Here is a 27557-nt window from a genome sequence, read left to right on the forward strand (position 1 = left end):
CCAACCCTACCTTACATATAACCCACTGAGCCAGGGGATGTCTTCTTCATTTTTCCTTGCCATCCCCTGACGATTTTATTCACTTTAAGACTTCTTTTGAACTGTAGGTTACATATAGCCTTAACAGACCCCTTCAATACAAGACCTTTTCCAAACTGGACAAAATCATTTGGTAGCAGCAAGAGCAAACAAGAATTGGCATCACCCAGATTTAAAGGATTAAGAGCCATAGCAGACTCCTTGCTCACATGCACCAAGATATGTCACAGCATCACAGCACTAGCCACCTAAGTGGCACATGTACATGTTTTGAATGTATGTGTTAGGACTCCATATTATAAATACAATTAATTATAGAAAACATGATAGATAGATAGATAAATAGATAGATAGACAGAGCACCAGGCAAGCCTGGGAATGGGAAATGAGCTTGCAAGTGTAACTGAGGAAATGTTGACAATACACTGGAACCAGCAAGTCAGGGGATGATATAGGTAGTGTGTCAGCGAGATAGCATACGAACAATGCCTAGTGACCATACACACACATACACACATACTCACACACAGGTTTCTAGAACATTCCAACAACGGTGTAACACACGTGACACCACCCCTGCTACACCAGAATTTAGGAAGCAGAGCTCAGAAGGAGGCTAGCTATAGAACCGACAGGTAGTGGAGAGAGTGAACAAGAAGAAGGGTCCAACTAGACTTACTTAGTATAATAAGTCTCTGTAAGACATACCCTGCTCAACTTAGATTTTCTCTGAAGATAATAAATTAAGATCAACTCCCTACATTCATTTTTAACTCCTACTACAAGAATCGAGAGTCACATATGGAAGTGGGTAATATGGAGCATTACTAGATTACAACAACATACTTTAAGCTATTATTGCTGTTACTCTGTAACATATAACTGAATAAGGTCAACAAGACATTACATTTTGTGAACAAAATGTCATAGTATTTACATGTGCTACTGGGTGGGGAAAAAATGTCCACTTGAAACCATCAAAATCTAAATTCATTCATTCATCATCTAATCCAGTGCTGCCCCATGAGGAACATAAGATTTTATTAAATATTTTACACCTGTGTAATGTCTATATTAGGGAAATCAAACTGACAATGATTAGTTTGATTCATGGAACAGTACAGGTGGATTAAAAGTAACTGGCAACAGGTTCATGAATTTTTTCCCTTGTTTTTATTCAAAGTTCATTTACACTAAGGGACTTAAAAAATTAATTCATTAAGAACAAGATTTTTTGTACACTGCACCTGTCAAAAAGACTGGCGTAAAAGTAATTATCCTACAGTGACTTCAGTTACAATACAAAAATGGAAGTTGTCTCCAAAATTTAATTTCTCAACAAAGTTCTTATATACTGTACAATGCCTTCTTCTTCTTCTTTTTTAGCTACTGGAAAAAAAAAAAAAAGTTACTAGCATCAGTATCAATATGATACTGCTGCATAATAACAAAATTATCTAAAGTCTACACTACAGTATTTACCTATCATCCAGTACTTTTTTGACCCATCAGAAGCATGGGGGCTGGGGCTAGGCTACTCAGTCTCAACATTTAAGACGAAAGTGATCAGCCTCACTTGGCCCTTCGTGGCATTATGTCATCAATAAACCCTAGCCACCCTTCAGCTGGAAGCCTTAACAGATGTGACCACCTGGAGCACCTTTACCTACAAGACCACCAGATGTCAAAGGCCACCCACATTAACTAAATGGCTGGCAGGTAAGAACTTGACACCTTCAACCTGATGAGGTATTTTTCCAACCACCAGATGATTCTGTTTGATTAAGAGAGACTTTATGAAGTGGAGGGGTTGCATACAGCTGCAATATAATAAATCCCATCAACATAAAAGGTTTCCAGGGTTGAATGTCATCTAGAGGGAGTCAGAATAGGATGAATTAAACATAATTTTACTGATGATTAAGCTTTTGACTGTTGCTCGCTACTAAACAGTATTACCTGGTGTTAGCCTAAATAAAATTTCTAGGTGTACCAACACCATAGAAAGTGATAACTTCAGTCTGGGAGACATTCGTTTTAGTTATTCTTACTGCTATATTCTTTTTAGCTTGGCCCAGATTTTTGTCCTTTTGCAGCTTACTTCATAGCTTAGTGGCAGAATACGACAGTGTCGTAGCTCCATATCCTTTCCATAGCCCTTCTTCATGACTAGCATCATATTCTAGTGTTAGTCTATCGCTACAACTCAGCATTCAAGATGGAAGAATTTTAGATAAGCTAAAAAGGTAAACCAGACAATTTTATCCAACTTAAGAAGGAACTTTACTAGCGAAGGGATTAATTAAAGGCTATATTTAACCTCTCCAGTCCAGGAAGTCTCTCCTAAACTGAGTTTAGCTGTCTGGTATATGCATGAATGAGAAACTACTGGCACTGAACACTTCATGGTGATGTAATGAGCTATCCAGTCAAAGGGGATGATACTGGCAGGGCAATGGAGGATAAAACTAATAAAATGAAAATGACGTAATTTTATGCTGCAAAAACTACCCCTGCTGGACACTTCATGGGAGGATACTTGTAATACACTGGTGATCTAACTGTTGATGGTGAAACTTCATGGTTACGTAAGAAGGAAGATACTGGCATCACACTGATGATAAAGTAACTGTCACAAGTGCTGGGAAGGGTGTCCTAGGCATATCAAGAGCAGAGAATGGATTAAGAGTCATCATACTCCAACAGATACCTCCACTGGACACTTCATGGGGATGTAAAGAGCTGTCCAGTCAGAGGGGATGATATTGGCGAGACATTGGTGAAGTAGCTATTAATGGTGGCGTTGGCAAGGCTGTGGTGGTGATGGAGGTGGTGTTGAGGGGCCTGGGAGATGGAGGTGTTAAAAGAAGAAGTGTTGTGGAAGGATGTGGCAGCTACTTGGTCCTGGGAGGAGTACCGCATTGGGAGATGGGTCACACGGCCACTGCTCCACACCTGAATAACAATGATATTTGTTACGTTACTTACAGTCGTTACATTTCTTACCCAATGGCTGTTCACCCTAATACTGAAGGATCATACTTGGAAAGTATGTCATATCTTCATCATCGTAATCACTTTTCTTCCTCCCATCTATGGATTTAATGAGACAAGATCCAGAAACAAGAAAAAAGACACAATTCATTCCATTTGTCCACTATCTATCATCCCATCCTTTTTGGTACTACTCTGCCAAGAGCAAAGGGGCCTAGAGCCAGGCATGTCAACTCAGACATTTAAGGTAAGAATGACCACTCACTCTTCCTTGAGTGGCATTATGTGAGCAGTAAAATACTTGTTAAATCTTTTATGGACCATATCCAGATGTGGCACCTTAACCTTCAGTTATAAAATGTTTAGTCAATGCTGTGTCATCCTTATAGCGAAGGATAAAATTAAAAACATGAGAGAGATACCTAATAAAAAACTTAGGAAGGCTCTCTTATAGTATGAACAAAATTAACTATCTATCTATCTATCTAAAGACTGATGCCTTCATTCCATAAGGAAGCAAGGAGTGGACACGAACAAACTACCTCCATGTCACCCTGTCCTCTGCCATTTAGCTGCTGCCAGTCCAACTCACACTCCCTCTCACATATATCTCTCTACCCCTTCCCTCCATCTCATCTTTGGTCTCCCCCTTTTCCTCCACCTCACTCGTACACATCCTCCTAATTGGTGTCCCATTCCCCATCATCTCCATGTGGCCAAACCATCTTAGGGCATTTCTCCTAATGCTATTAATCACATTCACATCAACACTACAAAGCTCTTTCACTAACTACGGTTCCCAAATTTCCTCTAAGCTGAATAAGGAGTTGATACATACAGAATACTAGAGTGCACATACAACCCACCACAGATAAGACTGCTCCTGAGGTCAGGTTCTGTTGGAAGTTCACACTAACAGGTACATGGCCAGGTTCACCACGAATGAATCCACTGAAAAAATAGGTCATCCCACATTGCTTAAATACATTTAACTCAAGCATAACAAAGTGTCTACATGGAAGCCATGGTCATCAAGATGCAACAGAAATTGCTTGAGGGATGAACAGAGTGCATGTAAGTGACACTTAAAACAGACAGTATCCCAAATCTGGGAACTACGAATCAAGTCTAAGATGCTGTTCTGAGACCCATGGAATACTGCCCTCCCATCCTTGGACTGTTCTTGGAATACCAAACTCTTAGGACCAATCAGAGAGATATTTTAATGCCTTAGGTAAAGTCATAAGGTGAATACAGTTGCATAATTAGAGGTTCAGAGACATCAACTAAGGATCTTTCACAAGCAAAGCAACTCACTGAATGGAATACATACATACATAAATTTGGAATAAGGTGACATAAAATTAAGAGTAACACCTAGATCTTGCAGGAATGACTTTTTAACTAGCTTAACCAGCAAGTACATGCAAGACAAACCAAACAGTTGTCCAAATTATTATGATAATTTTGGAGAGAAAACCTGGCCACAGGAAAAATGCGTTTGGGTGACAGTAATGATCTGGTCCTGTGACAAAGTACACCTCTCCTTATATGTATTAACTTTCTCAGGCTCTTCTGACTCACTCTCAATTGGATAACATTTGCTGTTATGTGCAGTACCGTACAATACTAAAGTTGTCACAATGATGAAAAGGGTAAAAGGCAGAGAATCCATAAGATATTCAATGTGAAACATTCAAAATTATGCCCGTATGAGCTGGCTCAATCCTTAACATTCACTGCACATTTTGGCTACATAACATATACAGTATTTTATATATATATATATATATATATATATCCATCATCCAATCCTAGACTGCCCCATGAGAAGTGTAGGTGCCCGAGGCTAGGCAGTTGGTCCCGACATTTAAGATGAATGAATATATACATATATATATATATATATATATATATATATATATATATATATACCTGTACTGTATATATATATATATATATATATATATATATATATATATATATATATTTATAAAACTTGTTCTGTTACATATTTTCAAATTTTCTAATAGCATTACTGTGAAAAATTAATCCAATGAATACATAAAAACTGAGGAAATATTTTACCCTGAAAAGCTCTCACCAAGTTAAAATTCCTACTTCAGAAGTCTGAATGGGTCTTCTCTCAATTTTTACAATATGGTAGGGTTTACAGTATTTACCAGTACTTTATAATTCCTGAAATTCAAGTGCCATGGCATAAAATCTTACCCAGGAGCAAGGTGAAGTGAAGGGTGTGTATGTGTGTGGAAAAGAGCAATGCATTCAGTGTCCCTGAACACCACTGCAAGACGCTCACTGCGTGGGTCCCATGCCAGCTGCTTCACTGCACCACCCACCCTGCTCACCACACATACAATTAATTAAATGACTGAAGAAACTCTTACTCTTATGAATTGTATTCTAAGTGGTACAGGAGACTTTATAGTGTTTTTTCCTCATTAAAATATTTTATTTGTCTCATTACATCTTTTTATCTCCCAAATGATGTAAAAATTAACCTACCCAATCTGTTCACCATCGTGCATAGTTACTGCAGTGTAAGTGAGGTCAGCCACCTGTGCTGCCACCTGTGTGCCACCAACACCCTCACCAGGCAGGAAGGCTAGGTGGTATAGTACTGGGTCCTCTTGAGTGACAAACAGCAGCAAGTGACCCCTGCTGGACCATACAGCTGACACCACTGGGTAGTCCACACGCCACTCCTCATACCTCCAACTTCGCGTCTCAAACACTCTGCAATAACACAATGGTCTACTCAAAATGTCCTAAAGTTGAAATTCACTAACTGCTGAGGTCAAATTTATACTAAAATAATATGTACCAAAGTGCCAAATTAAACAGACTGATATTGTGATCAGAGTGCCACTGGCTTTCAACAAGGGGTGCCGTGTCATGTTACCTAACTGACCTGATTATCTTGGAGGTGTATGAGACTAAGACCCGGGAGGAGTCTGGTGACCAGAGTGCCGTAGTGATGGTGCCGCCAGAGCCACTGTGTACTATCACTGAGGCCTCCCTCCACACGTCCCACACCACAACCTGGCTACCAGCAGATCCACCGCACACTAACATTTTACCCTGAAACCATAACAAAGAAGTAAATAGTTTAAAAAGGATCTCTCATTCTTTTCTCAACATAAGAATGCTAAGTTAATTATAAACAAATCACTTACTGCAAATGCCTAATATACCTGCCTAAAACCTCTCTAGAGTTCAGATTGCTTTACATTACCACTGAGAGAACTAGTTACTCCTTGAACATGATGACATTCATTTTAGTTTAATCTTGCTACCTCTATACAATATCATTAAGCTTTGGAGAGACTTTTTAAAATGGAAAGATTTGATTCAGCCTTCATCATCTCCTCACAACTAAGATGCTCTCTTGAAGCTGAATAAAATCATCTAGTAACAGCAAACACAAAATAACTGTTTCTTCAGGCTCAAGGAGTTGATAAATTACGGTAGAGCACTTGGTAATCTATGACAATATAAGGAGGTTATGACAGGAATGCAGGGCATGAAAAATATTATTTTGCTTTCTCATATGGGGTGGTGTGTGACAATAATATGGAACCAAGGCTACATAATTTTGCAACATTTCTTGAAGGTTACCAACTACATATTAAAAATGGAAATGTCAGGCTGGGTGCAATATGGTCCATGTCAATAACACAGTGGGCTTTCATTAAAAAATGAATATGCTGCCTAAGGTACCGGTAATTAAATAAAAAATAAAATGCAACATGCAAATACAGATAATGTTTAAACATCTTCAGTTACAAGCCCATATCCAAGGTGGCACAGGTGATTTCATGTAAACTCTTACGGTACGTAATGACTTACTATGCACATCAAACATTAACACTCTCTTGTATACTATTAATATTATTTCAATATCATAACACAGTTGTTGTTGTTAATGCTTCATGTCAGAGTGGCTGGCCGAGCAGATTCATCAACCGCAGGTAAGCAACAGCTTCTGTGGAACCATCCTACAGGTACAGTACATACACTGTGTATGAATCCAGCATCTCCATGTGGTAGACAGTGCCTCAACAAAATCAGATACAGGGAAATATGAAATCTGGCTCCCAGGTAGATGCCATGGCTGCTCCACCCAGGATGCACAGTGCCATTGCAAGCAGGCTCTTTATCAGCATTAGTATCATCATAATTTGCATTAATTACATTCATCATCTAATCCTATGTTGCCTCATTAGGAGCGTAGAAGCCTAGGGCTAGGCAAGTTGGTCCTGACATTTAAGATGAGAGTGACCAGCCTCACTCATCCTAGAGTGGCATTACGTGAGCAATAAACCTCAACCACCCCCTGGATATAAACCTGCACCGGCTCAATCCGATTGGAGCACCTTAACTGCCCAATAAACCACCAGGTGCCATAATCTGGCTATATGGTTAACACCCAGCATAGTAAATGGTTTCCTAGTGTACAGGAAACCATTTGGCTTGTCACTCAGTGTAGCATCACCCGCAGACAGAAGGAAGAAGAGGACAATCAGTGTACTGTGCAGAAAAAGCACTGAGGAACAGTGACTCATGAAATCTCCAAAACCAATTAGAATACAACCTATAAATACCAACCTTAGGGTGCCATGACAGTGTGGTTACTGGAGATGTGGCATAGTGTGAGAGAAGAGTGGCACAGGAACCTGAGGGTCGCACCATGACACTGATGGGGTCCAGGTGCCACAACAGCACACCACTCTCACACCCTACTCCCAAAACCAAGGCAGAATAGGGCCTGAGGCAAGGAAAAACAACATGGAGATGAAAAATAGAACTGAATACTTTTTGTGCAATCCAAACCTCACTTTCCACTGACAAAAAGCAAGTTTTGGAGGCATTCTACAAGAAACTTAAAGTCACCCATGACACCACTCAGGCATTAGAATTGGTGATGGGAGAAAAATTTAGATAGTTGAAGAGTAGCTGCACTGCTTCTTGTCTCCAGACATTTAATGCAAGGTGGCAAACCTTCTGATGAATGTAGCTGTTCATATGATTAGCTGAGCTAAACTTTTCATGTTATGACTGGCTAGAATCAGGAACAATTTCTCTATATCCACATACCAGTATTTACATTGTGACTGGATGAATGAAAGCAGGCAACAGCTGATACAAGAATTAAAAATTCAGTTTACAATTACTTCATATGGAAATACAATAAGTTCTGAGTGTTAGCTGGAAGTAAGCTTGGAGCCACACTCATGATCTCAACATTTAAGGTACGTTACAAGGTCTTGAAGCATGTATCGGTAAATTATCTGCTGCTGCTCTGAGTTTCTGATCCTAGGAAAATCAATAAGAAAAAAAAAAAAAAAAGAGCAAAAAGCTCATTATAATTCACACCATGAAGAATGGACATGCATCCTCGACACACACCCTAGCTAGGCACCAAGTGAGCTGTGTAATCCCCAGGAGGACAGGATAATGGAAAGCTACTGTCTCACAAAAACTTTAAAAAACATATTAACTATACATGCCACCATTAAGCTAGATGGCAGTCATATGCAAGATGAACAGGCCAAATTTTAGATGCTTTAACTGTCAAAAGGTAGATGAAAAAAAACTACTACTAGTACTGGTAACTGTGTTCCCTATGATTCTGCCTATTCTCTTACTCACATCCAGGCTATGCTGGTTATTGAATTCTGGAGGCGGTGCTTGAGGAGTGGCTTGTTTGGCTGTCCTGCTGTGAAGACCCGGACTGTATCATCACATATGACTGCTGCCAGGGTGTTGGTGTGAGGGTGCCAAGACACACTCATAATGCTTCCACCACATCCTTCCCATCCTGATGTATAAACCACAACGACCAACATAAGCTTTCGCACCACACAATTTGCATGAAGACTTTCAGCTGTCTATAATACAACATACAAAGTTGCACCACAAAACTGAATGAACAGTAACACAGAAAGGTACTGTGCTTTCTCAAACCATTTTGCTGAATCTCTAAACTACTATATAATTTCAAGTTAAACTGGTTTATTACGGATACAAATACAATATCTAAGCTACAGTACTGTAATTAATGACTGAAAACATCCATAATATATGATCTGATCTTCTATGAGCAAAGACAGCATTAAAAGCAGAATACTGATGTAATGTGAGTTGTGCTTTATTGTAATTTCACTGCGATGATTAAATATTTTAACATTAATCATCTTAGAATACTATAACATAATTCTTACTCACTTAAATGTGTGTCTGTTGGGGATTTGGTCCTCTTTGGAGAAGGCAGGAAATTCTGAGCCTTAGCAATAAAGCCAGACATCTTCAGAATGACTGCAGCAATAGTGGAGGCCAGGTCATGCAGGCCTCCCTTCCCTCTACATCTGATCATTTCCTGAAGAGCAGCTTCCCATCCCTCCTCATGACTGGTAAGGATTAATGGCTGTCTCATTTACTGCACTCAACTGCTGGTGACATAGTTTTCAACTACTGTAATCTTTAACTGCCTATGCAGCATTAAAGAAGAAATACGGCAGTGAACAATATTATTCCTGAGAGAAAGTGAGTCACAGTGTGATATTCAAGTGAATGGAGGGAGAGACTTGAATTCTGGAAGATTTTACATATCTTGGTGCAGAGTCAGAAGGCAAAAGCAACTGTATTGCAAATGTGTAGGGTGGCTCATGGAAGAAAAGTGAATGGTGTTATGGAAGTCTGGATATACAGCAGATGACTGGATGCAGAGACTGCAAGAGGACTGCATGATGGTGTATAGGTATCCACATTAACATAAAGTGTGAGACTCCGGTATGGCACAAGTTCAACATGTCAAGAGCATAAGCAATGGGAATGGGAATACTCATGAGTGTTCTGCAGGTAAGATGGGAAACAAACATACCAATGAAAGATGTGGGATAAGAAAGTCCGTTAATTAAAGGATGCAACAAACAGTACATGCACGGTCACCTAGCACTGACAGAATGGAGAGAAAGAGAATGCTGAAAAAGATAGAGAGTACCGTAAAGTATAAGACTGAGTTTAAAACTTAAGTGTGGCAGGAGGCAGGAAGGTCAAAATGAGGATGTGAGAAAATGAAGTACAGAAACTGAGGAAGAAAATGAACTGACAAAAGATAGAATGGATAGATGATGTATGTATGAAGATGCACAAAATGAGGATTTGCTCTCCCTCTTTTTCTTTCCTCTCTCTCTCTCTTTTTCAGGCCACAGAATGGACTCTATCTCACACATCATTATGTATTTCAAAAATTCAAGTGGTCCAAAAAACATATGTGTCTCTGGCAAATCATAGTTCGAATGCTGAAATATGCAATATGATCAATTTATCTGGCATTTTGTTTATAGGTCTCCTACCACACTTTATTCTTTCTTTTCTTATTTTTCTTGACCCTGTCTATTCCACTTATTACCATATAAAAAAACCTAGAACTTGAATATGGCAATGACAGTTGAAATGGCCATTACATACAAAAGAAAGAATCACTGTATTTAACATACTACACTATACTGTACTGACATCTATGACATAAACTTATTTCATTTTCATGAAACTATCCTCACAGCAAAATTGGCAACAAAAAAGGTTGATTATAGTATACAGTAGCATCCTGTGAATTATATAATACTGTACTACACAATGTACTCCACCACCCATGTGGCATACAAAGTAGGTGGTGGCGACCATCATCCACTCACTTGATGTAGTGCTGCCTACTTCTTCCTTAGCCTTTATCATTCTTTTTCTGTGCCTGCCCTCCTCTCTTCCTATTTCTCCCATCTTTCCTGTCACTACTTATTGCTTTTCTTTCCATTACAGGTGGCTTTACATTGAGTGACAAGCCAAATGGTTTCCTGTAAGCCAAGAAACCATTTACAATGCTGGGTGGTAACCATATAACCAAACCATATGTGCTCCCTACGTGTCAAGTGGGTTGGTGGAGGGTTAGTGCCCCTCCCTGTAAATCAAATAAGTCAGTGTCAAATGGCCACCCCGTACGGGATTATGGCATCTGGCAATAGATAGATAGATAGATGATGCATGAGTCATCCTATTTATGTGTGCTTTAAGTTTATGAACTCTAGCTATGCGTATTCCATGAGGTGGCTTCTGATGTGACTTTTCTCAGTGCATAAACTTCACTACAACTTGAAGATACTGTACATAACAAACATACATAGTATGGCTAATGCATCTTTTGGTGTGAGTAGACTCTCAAGTCTATTGCTAAATATGAAAAAAAATGTGTGGTGTAGTGCTTACTAAGCAAACATGACCCTCTGCCACGGAGTCTCTGTGTGGGCATAAAAGGCATCTCGAGCTTCCTGTTTGCTGCGAGCTGTACGTACTGGCTCCTGACCCACCTCTACCTCGATATACATCCCATCACCAAGCTGTCAAAATAAGATTTATGAAATAACATACTGGTACCCTTCCTTTATCCACAGAAACCTGTACAACACCAAATAATGCTGTACACGTCTAATTCTACATACGTACTAACAGTGCAATAAAATGAGGATACCTTGCAAACCAGTTTACTGATAGAAGAGAAACAATGACAGGCAATTTTCAGATGCTGAAGCATCTTCTTGCAGTGGCCCTGTTTGTAAGCTGATCCCTCAGGTTTATTGGATGCAAAAGTTTCACATCCCTAGACTTTAGCAAAGCCCTATATTAATACCTTGATGGTTCTGCACCTATCTTGTACTGTTGTACGTACTAGTTCTACAGTGTAATTTACTATACAGAAGATTTAATCACTAAAAGAACATAAAAATTTCATCTTGTGAAACTGTCTTCCTGTAAAGTATTTTAACTGTTTGTCATATTAAGGCACAATATGAGTTCTGATATCTTTATGGTTAGCCACCCAACTGGTCCAATGCAGTTCCCTCACTCTAAAAGCAATGGCCATAATAATTACAACAGTGTACAGCAATAACAAATTAGCAAACGTTCAGCCCAACTAACCAGCTTCTTGGTGGTGTTTAAGGCATCACCTCCTTCCAGTGCCTGAAGTACTCCATCATTTTCAAATGCTGTCACGTGGCCAAAATGTGGAGGTGGAGGCAGATGCTCTAACGTGATCATTTTTTCTGAAAAGTAAATACCTGTAAATATATAATACAGTATATACACTGCGCTTAGCCTATACCGTTTCATTTTTCTGGAAATATCAAAATACAGCCCTATCAACTATGGCTATCATACAAGGAAAACATCTGCCTGTGGTGCAACAATGTAAATTTACAATACATTCAGGGACTGGCATGCACATTACCAAGATGCTAGATTAATGATGCAAAAAGATACGTACTTGTATATTACAAAAGCTGGTCAATGTATGCTTGACCTGAAGCTGCAGAAAGATCTTACCAATTCAATTCATATTGCACCAGTTTGTTTTCTGTATTTTTCTGACTTTTCAGGGTAGTAAATTACCTTTTCCTGCTGAAAAATTACCCCCATTATCATAATGTTCCTTACGCCATACCTACAACTGTTTCTTTCCGGTGTAATGGAATGATCTTACTCAACTTACTGAAAGGTGACTTTCGTTTCGTAAGTTCCCAAATGGGGCATCAGTTACAGTAGGTAAAATTATTAGGTACAGTTATGGTAGGATACGATAGGTTTCATTAAACACTTAGGTTAGGACAGTCCCTTCTGCCATGACAATGATGAATCAAATGAGAGTTGTCACAGCGCAACAGCTAAAAACAGAGAACAAATTTATTTACCATCCCAGATATTCCGTACCCTGTATCAGAAAAATATAACAGACTATCAGGAAGAACTGATTTGGTAAGGTGCTTCTACTGCCTCAAATAAAGCTTATGTTTACCCAACACTTAATAAATGCATAATAAACTACAGGTATCCACTGGCTTTTTTTTTTTTTTTTTTTTTTTAAAGTTAGCCTATACAGGATTAACCTTGCTATTTGAGAATAAATTATGACGAGTTTAATGTGTACGGTAAAGTACAGAAATGTCCAGTATATACTTTATTTAACAAGTACACTAAGGTAAATTCCATTTAACTTTGCAAGTAGCCATTGCACAAAGTACCCTTCCAACCGTACCTAATACTGCAAAAAGCAAAGCATATTCTGGGATTAAACTCAGGTGGTTTGCAAGAGAACCTTTCCTCGTACCTGCTAACACGGGTCAGTATCCTAATGCCGTTCCCGCTCTTGTCAAAGGCTTGCAATTCTAACTTCTTGATGGAATAGAACCAACTTGAATCACGATGGTAGAAGTGTTCGCCTCTCACAACGTGCAGCATATCATTGAAATCAGAGAAAAGGAACTCTTTGCCAATCAAAAATTAAAAATAATTTCTTTTAGCAGCATTATGCCAACTTGCGACATTAACAGTTTGTGTTATTAACTTATTGTGCATCATTCATAGTTCCAATTAAAAGAAATCAAGGGATTCGAACACATTATTTACATTTCCTTGAACTATCGGCCCTTGTCAAATTCGACATGGGACTGTGAACGTTACCGTTGCAAAGAAACGGTAAAACAAAGTGGAAAATATAATTAACCGCATCAACTAATAAAGCAGAGAAATATGCCACTAAACAATGCAAGTAGGTGAACAACACCCACAGAATAAATTCGACTTCGTAGGGTGCCGAATAGTAAACGTCAGTCGTCAACATTGTTATTGTTTTTATTAAAGGGTTACGACATGGATAAGGCAGGGGATAATAAAGGGTATCTGCAATTATCTGAAAATCCTATACGGTTTGAACCAGTTAGCACAGTGACTAATGTCTTCTTCGATGATACTAGTAAAGAGGTAAGTTGAGTGAAATGTAGACTTTGACAGATTTAACTCAGCACCACATAGGCAAAACTTGTTTAGTAGTGGTATAGGAAACTAATTACATTTGAATCTTGTATGTTTTTTGTGCAGCAGAGTATTTCTCATTTTCACATAATTTATTTTATTTGCAAGAGGTTCATTAAATGAGAACTTGGAGGTGTAATGAGGGTAAAAGAATATGCAGTTCTAATTAGAGGGGATATAGTTTGAGGTTATCATTCATTTCCTGGTGCAGTGCCTATACCTGGTATATGAGGACTTCAGGGAGAAAGTAGACAAGAGAATGAGAGAAAAGGAAGAGATAAACATGGAAGAGGAGAGATAATTTGCAGTTCTGAGATGATTGCACATCTACTGAAGGCTACTTTCACAAAATTACTGTATTTCAAGTTTAAAAATTTTGTAATTGTATCATTTGCTTATTAATGTTGTTGTACCACAGTTAGTACCTGCTGTTAGGTAAATCAGGATATAAAATTATATGTAATAGTATCTAGCACTTCATGATACACAATCACGTACAAGCTTCCCTGAATACTGATCAGTCCAGTGATGTAGGTTGTGTTTATTCTTACAGTCTCCCAATAATTTTACTTCAGAAAGATATACTGGATGTTAATTAAAGGACATAACTAGCTCCTCCACTCTGAAAACACTTTCCAGCCGAATTAAATTGTCTGAAGTTATTAGGATCAAACTAATCATGCCATAGGATGCAAGGTCTTAAGGTGTTGCTTTTTTGCAGGTTCTCAGTGTGCGAGGTGGAGGGACACTGGGGGTGGTGGTGAGGGGGGTGGGGCGTGACCGTACATTTAGGATGGAGGACCGAGGCACCATATCTTCACTGAAATTCTCCCCAGACCACTTGGTGTTGTCAGTTCAGCGCAGTAAGAACTCAGTGGTAAGTGCCAGGTATCTTATGACTTACATCCTAACATGCTATCATCAGTACCTTGTTAGAGGCGAGATGTGGCACTGAAAATCTGGTTCATCTCTTAGCCATACATCCGGTATGATCAGGTTGTGGTGGCTACAGTTAATGTGATTTTCTGCCTGTGTTGTACCATTTAACCATCAGGACAATCAGAATGGTCCATTGTGTTCCTAGCTGACCTTATTCCAATGGCCAGTTTGTGATTGAAGGTAATTTCACTGAGGTCAGTCCAATTCCATCCAAGTTCATTTACATTAATTTAGGTTAATTCTGGCCACGCCAAGTCGTATTATATCTGTGTTAGTTTGAAAGCATAATTTCCTGCATTACTGTATTTCCTAATTTTCACCTTACAGTGCTGATGACCAGGCATTATTTATGTGTTATCTTATGTGGGGTTGATAAGTTACTGTGATGGAGCATGTATCTCTGTGTTGTCATTTTGTACAGGAGCTGCTGAGTTACAATGAGGGTGAGGTGGGTCCAGGCGTGGTGCAGGAGTGCCGAGCCAAATCTGCTAACTTACTGGGCTTTATTTGGACCAACAAGGATGATTTGGTCTTGGTTACTGATCATGGCATTGAACTGTATCAGGTGATGTAACTTGCCTTTGCATTTTTATTAAGTTTATACTGTTTCTTAGCTGTGCAGTACTGTACTGTAGGAGCATACTCATATCCTACAAAGCACTGCATGTAACTGTATTATGATTCATGTATAATGGTTTAAATGCAATAAATGTTTTTATCATGGGAGAGGGGTGTATATAAATACTGTTTGAATTCAACTTAACTATACAGTATAGTGAATCATCAGCAGGTTTAAATGAAAAGGGAGTTAATTCATCACCAACTTACAGATAGAGCTATATATCAGTCTTGATTTAAACTAAGAAGAGTTACAAGCAGCTCTCCAAAATATTTGCCAGCAGTAATAAGCAGTGTATCAATAGTGACGTTTTACCAGCAGGTTACAAAGGAGCGTCTGAGTGTGCGTCATGTTCGTAGCTATAGCCTTACCTGTTCGTGGTTTGTGTGGAGTGCTGAATGTGGCCTCCTCCTGTTATGTGTGGCCACCACCCCAACCACCACCACACTCCAGCCTTTCACATTCAAGCCAGGACAATCCAACAAACTCTCAAAGTTTGAAGGTGAGGCTGAGGTTGATGGTCATTATTGGCAGGGTGTGAATGTTACCTGTGAGATGAGAGAGAGAAATTTTTGGTGAAGAGAATATAGGGCTGACATGTTGTCATGGAGTTACTTGTTGTACTTATGTTGATGTTATTTGTATTAATATATTGTATTTGTTTTTCTAATTATGGTAGTGGAAGTGAGTGGGTCATGTGGTGCTCACTCCCCTGGTGTGACTCTCGGAGAACGTGATGTTTGTGTAGGCACTGTGTATAACCAAGTGTCTGTGTGTGTACTCAGACACCCAGCCACACCAACAGTTGCTGCCAATCTTGATGTATACTCACAGAACAAGTAAGTCATGCTTTGAGTTACTGTCACTTTGTACATCATAGATAAATAGGTAGATGGCAGATGTGTATATAGATTGATAAATTGATAGATGGAGACAAGGTAATGAAGAGCATGAATATAGCTGAAGCCATTGTAGTTGACTGAGTAGAAATATAAGAGAATGGTGCTGGTGGAATGTCTGTGGCTTCTTCTTAAACATGTTATGATAATTATAATTTAAAATACTGAAAAATAGCTTCCTCTGAATTTACTGAACAAGTCTTTTCTTCTGTCAGAGATGGTGTATTTAAAAAGACCCACATATGTCGGCTGGAGTTAACAGGACGGTTTGCAGTAAATATCATTGACAGCCTTATAATTGTCCACCATCAAGCATCAAAGGTAAGTACAAGTCTTTTAAATATATGACACAGTATTCAAATATTATTATTCGGCCATCATTATAAATAATATTCTCTTCTTTTGTTCTCACACAATTTTGGCAGATCTTCAGTGTAATTAGTTTTATCCCAGCAGATAACCTCTTTATGAACTAATAGGCTGTTGTTAAATATGTTGCCTCTGTACTTCCAGTGATAAGAGGAAAAGATAAGTGTGTTCATTATACTAAACCAGTTGCAAACTGATGCCATTAAGAAAGGGATGCCATTATACACTGCCCTGGTTAGCATACGTCCACACATGTTCTCCCTCTCTATTCTGTAGACGTCCCTGCTGTTTGACATCCTTCTGGGCAGTGAAGTGAGTGGTGGTGTGACTGTGGTGTATCCCATCACGGTGCCACGCTCGGTTCAACCCTTTGCTTTGATGGAGCCTGATGTGGTCCCATCCCCTACTCCACACCCCATTGCTGTCCCATGTGAACTTTATGCAGCAACTTGGGTTGTCTTTCAGGTAGGTTGGAGAGACTGCCCTCGATTTAAACCAGCAGAAATTAGGTAAAAGTTTCAAATTTTTGCTGCTGATTGTTGTGTATTAATTCTGAATTAAATTTTCCGGTATGTTATTGAACAGCTAGGTATCTGATATGCTGTTGTGTAATATGTTCATTACCTAACATGTTAATATGAATAAGTAAGATAAGAAAATACAAAGTTCTGTTTGTTTCAGTGCCCTGTGCCCATTGGTTTAGCACAGCTCAATTACTATCAGGTAACCTCTTTTGTTTTAATCTGTAGCCAGATATTGTGATTGACGCTCGTCTGGGCTGCATGTGGCACCTTCAGCTGCGCTTGGACTGTCTGGCTGAGGCCGTGGAAGACAAGAGTCAACTGGTTGACTGTTTGCTCAGGAGAAAACAAGGTAAGGCTGATCAAGAACACAGTAAGGCCTGAGAGGTAGAAAGTGGCTTGGGGCTGACCTTGGACATGAACCCAATAACAACCAATATGCTAAAACATGACTTGAGCCTTTCACAGACAATGCCAAGACTCCCAAGCCCAAGCCATCTGTACATAGGCTTCATATGGACTTTAGTTCTGTGGAACTTGACCAGACCCTTGTAGTTCACAGTTCCATCAGTCTTACATGGATACTTCCTCATAGCATAATTGCTAGACAATGCCCAATACATTTCTTTTGTAACTGACACTGGCTGCACAGTGTGTGATATAGTACTGAATATAGTATGTGATATACAGTATACTATACCCATACTTTTATGCTACCCTTTCCTTGAATAAACAATCCATCTATCTGTCTGTCTTTATCTATGTACAAGATGCTTCATATCCCCTCTTACCAATTCTTGTATGTTGCAGGGATGGCTCAGTCAATACTGCCATTGTCTGCTGTGGAAATTAAAAATAAATAAATAAATAAAAAATATTTATCATTACTTCTTTTATAATACTGGTAAGTAAACATAAAACTTAGCAGCAGGGCCTAATATATGGAGCACCTTCTACAGTAGGCTATATACAGTAAATAAAACTGTCCTGCCAATGGTATTCCCTAATAAGCCTGACTGGTCCCCCACAGCAAAGCCATTGGTTCTGTCTGTGGTGAAGCAGGTGGTGGAGTCAAGGCAGCTGGCATGTTTAGGACAGATCTTTGACAAAATAAACTTGGCATATCGACAACACCTTAACAGCATCCTACAATCTCAGGTAAGACTGTTTTAACCCCTTCAGTCTCAGGATGTATTTTTTAATGTTTTTTTCCTACATATGGATGATTTTATTCTGTTCAGGGGAGGCTTTTTTAACTGGAAGGGTTAGATGCACCCTTCATTAGTCCTTTTATCACATGAAGTCTCCCTTAAGCTAAAGAAAATCATCCATTGGAAGAAAAAGTAACTTTGAAAAATATGTCATTAGTTTGAAGGGGTTATCATCATTGTTCACATCGTATGCTTGAAAAACTGTCATCAGTGCACATTATATAGATGCAGGTTTAGGAGGCAAAGTTGGGGACATAAATAACAATCCACTACATTACAATAAATAACAAGATAGTGGGCAATGACTTTCTAAACCTTGTGGTGTAATCCATGGAGACTAACAAATTTTAAAATATTATGTAGGAGTTTCATAAATGTTCATCTAAAAAGTGGATTGTTATTTTTGTTCATGATTGTTCAGTGGACATTCACTTGATTTTTAGCTGCACTGCAAGATGCCAGATTTACGGTCAGTTGGCACTTAAAGTCTGGATATGTGCAGAGAAAACAAATCAACACCCAGCTGGAGGGGTCATGAAGTCACAAGAGATATCATACCATAAAAGGAGACAAGAGCCCATATTCTCATTCGTTAAGAAAGTTTCCCATACCTTGTACTTACCAGTTGTTCTTGTATGCCAATAAATTTTTGTATGTTATTTATATAACCTGTATAAGTATGACAAGTCATGAGTAACATACAAGACAGTGGTAAGGTATAGAAGATAAGATAAATCACAAAGAAAAATATGCTGGAAAGACTCCTAAGGTTATGAGAATACAGACCAAACAGAAGTGCACCACTCTTCATATCTCCAAGTTAGGAATGAATCCTCCTGTTACTATTTTTAATGCCCGAGTGGTGACAGATCGGCTTGAAACCTCTTTCTAGGGTGCCTCCCAAAGGAGGGAGCATAGAGTGAATGAACAGCATATTTGCAATGTAAAATATATATATATATATATATATATATATATATATATATATATATATATAATCAGAGGGCAGGTATCGAAGCCACTTAGTCTCCTTCATCTAGCCACGATTCTTTGGATCACTTCCTCCATACACTTCTGGTCACTGGAATTCTTTGTCAGTCCTTCATGCTAGAGTTGAGGTAGGTGGCACTACTTGTAAACATCACAAGGCTCCTTTGACAATGGGACTACAATGAAGAGTGTTGAAAATTAACTTTTGGGGAACAGTCTCTGACATTTTCTGGTAGCCTATCCTAGGGTCAGTGACACCCAGTACCTCAGCCTGCCAAGGACTGAGATGTTTTTCTCATCCATTGTTTTGCCATGGTGCTAGTTGCCATGAGTTAGGTCTCACTTCCTGTGGGAGGCATCGCTTTATTCTCTTCAATATATAAATTTTTTTTTTTTTTTTTTTTTTTTTTTTTTTTTTTTTTTACCACAGTATTTATTCTCCCTTGACCATAAGCCACAAACGTTCATCATGTAACTGTATCAGTCTTTTGCATTTGGTCTCTGTCACACTAATTTATTAAACATGGAAGAGGATCCTTATTGTGAAGACAGTAGCTACCGTACACATCAGTGTTGCTTCTGCCAAATGATCATTTGTAGTGAAAAGGTTTTATTCTAAGTGCTCTTGTGGCTGCACACTTCCAAACTTTAAGAGTGACTGCCTGTACACTTTGACCATAAGAACAGAAAATACTGTAAAATCATGTATGGTAGTGTTTTCTTTCTTGATGGTCCAGTATTTTTCATATTTTGAGGGCACTGCAGTAATATCACTGATCTTAGCTCTTGCTGTATATTACCCTCAGTGCATGCAAATACAACTTTTTTCTCTGCTAATAAATGCTGTATCTCTTCTTTCACTGTGCCAGAAGACAACCCAGACATTGGTGAGTGTTAAGATAGTTAAATTAGTGACACTGAATATCCTGTACCCCTGTAGTTCGATACTGTATACAGTTGTTATATTTGCCTTTTACATGGTGCCTTATCATCACTTAAAAAGTGGAATGTAGTACTGAATTTCATAAGTATAAAACAGGGCTTTGTTTGGGGGTGAGGGGGAAATGTTATACAGTATTTCACCATTGCTCAAAAATTCCTACTGATCACTTGAAGACACCTGACAGCATAGCACACAGGCTTGCATCACCTGACAGTTAATAACATAGGGTGATTGTCCTGACAGTTGACAACATCTGGGCAATGGGTGATAGGTACCAAAATATTGTTGTCAAGTTCTCCGAGTGATAATTGATAAATATTGAGATGGATAAGAAATTCAGTTTGAAGCTTGACTTCCTTTTCGTATGGTATAGTAAGTGACTGTATGCAAGGATGTTAGTCCCATGTAACTTTAATGGTGAGGAAAGGTTTCATGAGCTGAACATAAGGGTCTGTCTATCCCTTGTGGATTACTGTAGACAGTCAAAACATTTTGTGGTAACGAATTGCACATCCTTTGATCTAAAGTCACTAGGAATTTCATGGTGGCCTTAATCTTCATTATGAAACATTTTTCTAAGTTGAAAAATGCAAAATGACTGCCATGGGATAAAGGGCTAGTCCCACTCTGTGGTGTTACCCTACAATCCTGGCATTTGCTCATAGATTTTTCCCCAATTTCTGTGATAACACATTCTCCATAATTCTGTGTACCAAGGCCAGACCCAGTACAGCAAGTCCTCGTTATAAGTAGCCTCTTTTTTTTATTTTTAAATTTTATTTATTTATTTATTTATTATCAAGTTTACAATTAAGTGCAAAAAAAATTGCCCATGGAAGTCCCATTTGTACATGTAAAGCTGAGTTGCAAGTTTCCCCCAGTTTACATTGTCAGTTATATGGAAAAAGTTATATTTTAGTATACATCTCCAAGTTAAAACAAGGAATGCCCCTTTATGTCTCCAACCAAACCTAACTGTGTATTCTTCACTTTCAGATGGGTGAGAGTGTGAGTGCCCCTACCCCATCCACTGCTGGTGGAAGCTCAGAGAGGAAAGGGGTTGTGATTGAGCAAGCTGAAATGTATAGCACTGTCCTGGCACCTCTTATGGAAGATGCAGAGAAGCAGGAGAGTGAAGGTGTGCAAAACATATGATATGGGCCAAAAGGAGTATGAATTAATTCAAACACTTAAGCTAGGCATAATACTGAGCAGCCAGGCATCTGATTTTATCAGTGCCATAGTTTGAAGGCATTCCTCTCCATCGTTGATTCAGGGGGTTAAATATACACTCTGGTTATTGTAGGTGAGGTTAAATATTCCATACTGTATTTTCTGTTTCTTTGTAGGTGATGGTGGTGCATGTAGCCGCATAGTGGTGGGCGTGGTGGTGGAGTACACAAGGTCCTTGGGCAGTGTAGGTGTGACAGTCCAACATTTCCTCCACCAGCTGGTCATCAACGCACTGGTTCGGGCACGCCAGTTCTACCAACTCCATCAGTTGTTGCAGTACCACGTCCTTGCTGATTCAAAGCCTTTGGTCAGTTAACCTCTTTAGTCTGGATTGTGGTATATCCTTCTGAAGTTATTCTTGCTGATACCAAATGATTTTATGCTGCCAAAAAATATTACCTCATAGTTAACCTCATGATTTTGATTGACCTCCTTTTCAGTTATTTCATGGTGTTACCTGACAATTTTATGAAAATTAGAAAGGCATCTTGTATTTTAAGGGGTTTATTATGATTGTATTTAACCCCTCCAATTTGAACTCTCTCCTAAACTGAATAAAATCAAGAAATAGCCAGAATAACACAGTACTGAAAAGACATCCTTGGTTTCATTGGATTAAGGAGCATCTGGCACACATTCAAAAACCTCCCATTTTGTACAGGTGGTCCTCATTATATTTCAGGAATGTGTTCAAAATTATCACAATTTTTTCTATACCTTTAGTGCTGCAGATTAAGGAAATTGGCAGATCAGTTTTATAGACAGTAATGAAACTTAAAAAAAAAAATAAAAAAAAAAAAAATACTGAAAGTTAACAAAAACAAAACAGAAAGGCTACATATAATGAGGATTGCTGACAGGACATTTAGTACTGATATTGGTTTTCTAATTAACTTTCCTATCACTCCCAGTACTTGTCTCGTATACTAATCAGATGACAGGATAGATCATTGTGTACAGTACTGAACATACATCCAGTACCCACCTTGTTTTGGAAATGAATAGAGCAGGATACAGAAAAGGGGTTGCTGCCAATCATCCTAATACATCTGGGACTTGGTAAGGAAGGGAAGGTGAAGCTCTGAAGGGAAGTGATGTTTCTGTGAGAGGAAATTAAAAGAATGGCTGCAAAAACAATGCAAAATGAGTCTGGTAGTACTCCACAATATCATTTGGCCCTTACCAGGATAGGGGCAACATAAGAGATATTTATGGTCCATTTCTTATGGCATCCAAGGTATGGTTACTTTCTGATGAGTCATTTTGAATTTTGGATAGTGTGTAACACATTAACTATTGTTTTTGATATGGTATAGAATTATAAAAGCAGATGTTTTATGAACGCATGCTGACCAACTCTCAGTATACTGTACTTGAAATACAGGAAATGATCAGTAGTTATGACAGCCAGATTATATCCTGTTGACTGGTTAAACAAGTCTAGCATTCCTGATTACCAGTATTAGTTTTCTGTTCACCAGTGAATTCGTGTCTTTTTCGGCTGGTGTTTACCAACTCCTTCCTCTAATTTAATCTCTCACACTAATAGGAAGATGAGGATGAAGGATGTAGTGTTTGTGACAAAAACTATAAGCTTTTGAGTCTGAAAGATCTTTGCAGAGCCTAACCCCTGCATTGAAAGTATGTATTGGTTTAGTTTTTTATTCTTGGTCCCTACAGACAATTTCTGGTTTAGGGGATATGTTTCAAAGTGGAAAGGCTCAACACAACTTCAATAAATCTCTTCACAATTATTAGAGGCCCTTCTTAACTTGAATAAAAGTGTCTGGTAGTAGGAAGAATTAAGTTCAGCACTGAATGGATGTCCTCGGGCTGCAGGGGCTAATAAAATCATTAGTTACAGTACGTTAGTTGCTAAAAATATATATAAATATTATCTTGGTACAGTAATTAATGTAAATAGTTTCGTAACCCAATAAGCAGGTCCAAAAATAGGTTTGCCATACTTACTGTAGTTTCAATTTTGTAGGCTTGCCTGCTGTTGTCTCTGGTGGGAGTCTACTCAGCAGGTCAGCAGCTGAGTTTGGATATGCTACGTCGTTTGAACACAGCACACGATGAGATCATTGAGGTCCTTCTCTCTCAACACCAGGTCACTCCAGCACTCAGGTAAGATCACCACATAGATCTCTTTCCCATATACATCTGTGTTATTGCCATTCCCGATTGGTTTGTGATAATGTACTGTACAGTATAGTAAGGTAAAGAATTGAACCTCATCATCCAGTACCAGTACAGCTTTACTAATAATGCATAGGTGATATTCAGTGTTACACAGTTCACTTCACAAATTCAGATAGACCCCTCGTACTGTGATATGTCATAGTATCTTCACCAGCATCCAAGATTTATAGACCGATAGGACAAATCTTCCATTCTCAGTCAGTGAGATTAGTATTGCCTTATAGTGGGGGCGCTCACCATCCACTCACTCGATGTAGTGCTTCTCTCGGGTGTCTGCCTTTTCCTCTCCTCCATCCTTATTTCCTTCCATCCTCTTCTGTCTTTCTTTCCTTCAGTCTTTCCTCATCCTTCTGCCTACGGGTTACTTTACACTCCCTCTTCTGTCTTTCCTTCATTCTTTCCTCTTCCTTCTGCCTGTGGGTAACTATACACTGAGTGATAAGTCAAATGGTTTCCTGTACACCAGGAAACCATTTACTATGCTGAGTGGTAACCATATAACCAAATTTTGGAGACTGGTGGTTTAGTGGGTAATTATTGGACTCCAGTCAGATTGAGCAGGTGAGGGTTTATATCCAAGGGATGGTTGGGGTTTATTGCTCACATAATGCCACTCAGGGATGAGTGAGGCTGGTCACTTTCATCTTAAATGTCAGGACCAACTGCCTAGCCCCGGGCTTCTATGCTCCTCATGGGGCAACGTAGGATTGGATGATGGATGGATAGATAAAAGCAATGGAGGAGCTCAAGCAGAAATAACACTTTTGGTAAAGTATGAGAGACTCATTTTTCTTTACCTGAGCTAAAGGAAAAGTGTGTGTGTGTGTTGAGATAAGCACTGTATATAGTTTGTTTGTTGCTACAGATATGCACGAAGTGTTGGTCTGGCTGAGTCTGTGTCAGCAAGGAAATTCCTGGAGGCAGCTATGGTGAGCGAGGATTTGCAAGTGTTTTACTCCACTTTCACTTTCTTTGCCCTACGCAACACCAGGCTAAGAGGCAGCCCTGCATTTGCCAAAGGTATAAATTACAGTACTGATCAGTCTTACTGTAATTAATTTTCTTTTTTGTGGTAGTTGGGGATGTTTAACATCCAAAATCCTGGTTCAGATGGCATATCTCACCTTTTGTACACCTTTGCTTGAAAGGGTAGTGGAGGAGGGCCTACCATCACCCTTTCCAACTGCATGTCAGGGTGATTGGTCTTATAGCAATGGGCAACAGTAAGGACACATGGTCAAGTAACTGCCATAACATCTGGCCTGGTAGGGGAAGGAGCATGGGTCCCTTTACCTTACACATTGTAGATATCTACTTTGCAATATGGTGAGCAGGGTGGCTCAGTGGTACAGCGCTTGCCTTGAAACTGCGAGGTCAAGAGTTCGTGCCCTGCCTAGGTAGCTGCCTTCCAAGGAGAACTAGTGCTCTCCTGTCACCATGTCAGGGCTATATGATCTATCAAGGTCTAGCTGGGGGGAATAATCCCTTACTTTGCATTTCAGTATCATAATTATCACAACCAAGCTTAAGGTCAGGATTTAACAATAACGATGAATAGTGGTGAACTACAGCAGGATGCAGGGGAACAGTAAGATCAGAGTGACAAGCAAGGGAATAGGACTGAGTGACAAGGTGGTTGGAGAAAAAGGCAGATGGTTAGTGTGGGAGTTTTAGCAAATGGCTCAGAGGCAGAAATGGGGCTCTGTGCATGGCAGCCATAATGGACAGATAATTGAGGCTTGAGATGCACAACTAGCAGACAAAAACATATTTCTGCCTGAGGTATCATGAAAATAAAAAGTGGCTGTTGTTGGCTGAAAAATGATGTTAAAAATTTAAATGATTAAAGCAACATAACTAGAGTATCAGAAAAAAAAAAAAAAAAAAAAAAAAAAAAAGGCTGTATTGGATATATGCAGATATATTTTGTATGATAGTGTATTTATAACCTTCATTGTCAAAGGGAATGTATCATTATATGAACTGTATTTTATTCATTGTTCATCTCAAAGAATAAGCTTCATTATACATTGTTTCAACAGGAGAACACTGTGAAATGTATGTGGAACACTACAAGAAACACTTTGGGGAGCTTCCAGACTATAGCAGCCAGCAGTTGTAGCCAGATGTGGTCAAGAATGCTACATGGATGGTTATTTAGCATTGAGACTGGTATGGCATGAATACCATAGCTGCAGCCAGCAGAGAGGAGAGCAAAGTAGTAGAGGTGTGTGTTGCTCTGCTGTATGACTTACTATCTATCTATCTATTGCCAGATGCCTCAGTCCCGTTCGGGGTGGCCACAAACAAATCGCCCTGTCCCCCGCCATTTCACTGCCCTGCTCCCAACTCACACACCCCTCTCTCATATACCTCTCCAGCCCATCCCTGCTTATTGGATATCAGCTGTGGAAACTTTTGGTGCAATGATGCTGGATGGATAAATGGTAAGACCAGAGGTGTAACTTGAATTATAGTGCTGTGATGTGTTGGGATGAATCATTATGAACCCTCTCAAACACTTCTGATGCAACCTGCATCCACCTGCTTCCGAGTACTGCATTACCTCCACCAGCTGGTCCAGACCTTACACGCTACACACCCCTCACTCAGCAATGTGTGCGACATCAGAAAATGTTTCCATTCAACTTTCTCCCCTGCCCTTATTTATAGCTGTGTTGTTATGAAATTGCTACATGTTATGATTGAATAAATGATCTTCCTAATGAACAAAATTACCATATTTTATCATTCACTCATTTCTTCTACACTGATTTCTCACAGGTATGTAAACATTTTTTCAATGCTTGTTGAGAAAGTTGTAGAGCATTTATTTGCAATGATTTTCGTAAAAAAATGACACTTCAAGCTCTATTAGAAAGATTTTTATGGCATTCAAAACAGAAATATCTTACCGGTACAGTCTTTGGCCACACCCAGCCACTCTAGTAGCAGCTGGCTCAACATCATAAAATGTTCCCAATCATTTCATTCCCCTTCCCTTATTTGTAACTGTATTGTTATATAATTACTACATGTTATAAATGAATAAATGATCTTCCTAATGAAAGAAGAAAAAAGAAAAAAGAAATTACTGTACAGTACCATATTTTTTCATTCACTTATTTATTCAATGCCTTTGTTTTACATATACAGTATAAACATTTTGTTAATGCTTACTGAATGCTCTACAACTTTCAACAAGCACTGACAAAATGTCTATATATCTGTGAGAAATCAGTGTTGAATAAATGAGTGAACAATATAATATGGTAATTTATTTTCTCTCTTTTTCTGCTCATTAGGAAGATCATTTATTCATTTATAACATGTAGTTATTTCATAACAATACAGTTATAAATGAGGGCAGGGGAGAAAGTTGAATCATTCATCCATCCATCATACAATCCTACGTTGTCCCATGACAGGCGTAGGACCCCGGGGCTGGGCAAGTTGATCCTGACATTGAAGGTAAGAGTGACCAGCCTCACTCATCCCTGAGTGGCATTATGTGAGCAATAACCCCAACCATCCCATGGATATAAACTTTCACCAGCTCAATCCGATTGGAGTGCCGCAATTACGCAACCGAAAATTGTGGCGAAAAAATAACACAACCTATGTTGTTGGACGCAACCTGCGTTGAAAAAGTGCAAGTGGTTGGATTTCACTTGGTTGCAACCTGCATCGAAAAAGTGCGAGCAGTTT

General features: G+C 39.0%; 2 protein-coding genes across 2 annotated transcripts; one reads left to right on the top strand and one right to left on the bottom strand.

The window, feature by feature from the left end:
* Positions 1 to 1365: 1365 nt before the first annotated feature.
* On the bottom strand, positions 1366 to 13304 carry Aladin (aladin WD repeat nucleoporin). The gene is made up of 11 exons (XM_080279076.1): positions 13217 to 13304; positions 12031 to 12155; positions 11320 to 11450; positions 9283 to 9464; positions 8707 to 8875; positions 7663 to 7822; positions 5966 to 6135; positions 5560 to 5790; positions 5266 to 5394; positions 3900 to 3984; positions 1366 to 2994 (listed from the first exon to the last, which is right to left on the bottom strand). The coding sequence occupies exons 2-11, from the start codon at positions 12148 to 12150 to the stop codon at positions 2764 to 2766; spliced, it is 1608 nt and encodes a 535-aa protein (XP_080135202.1). The 5' UTR covers positions 12151 to 12155; positions 13217 to 13304; the 3' UTR covers positions 1366 to 2763.
* A 454-nt stretch (positions 13305 to 13758) lies between these two features.
* On the top strand, positions 13759 to 26070 carry Bulli (regulator of MON1-CCZ1 complex protein bulli). Its single transcript, XM_080279077.1, has 14 exons — positions 13759 to 13869; positions 14642 to 14797; positions 15281 to 15424; positions 15800 to 15980; positions 16158 to 16317; positions 16593 to 16698; positions 17023 to 17211; positions 17496 to 17619; positions 18298 to 18425; positions 21408 to 21549; positions 21761 to 21951; positions 23635 to 23774; positions 24715 to 24869; positions 25892 to 26070. Exons 1-14 carry the CDS (start codon positions 13759 to 13761, stop codon positions 25969 to 25971), a joined length of 2007 nt encoding a protein of 668 aa, XP_080135203.1. The 3' UTR covers positions 25972 to 26070.
* Positions 26071 to 27557: the final 1487 nt, after the last annotated feature.

Source organism: Coenobita brevimanus, chromosome 8 (genome assembly GCF_032717465.1).
Source record: "Coenobita brevimanus isolate Jiangsu-jjx chromosome 8, ASM3271746v2, whole genome shotgun sequence".
NCBI lineage: Eukaryota > Metazoa > Arthropoda > Malacostraca > Decapoda > Coenobitidae > Coenobita > Coenobita brevimanus.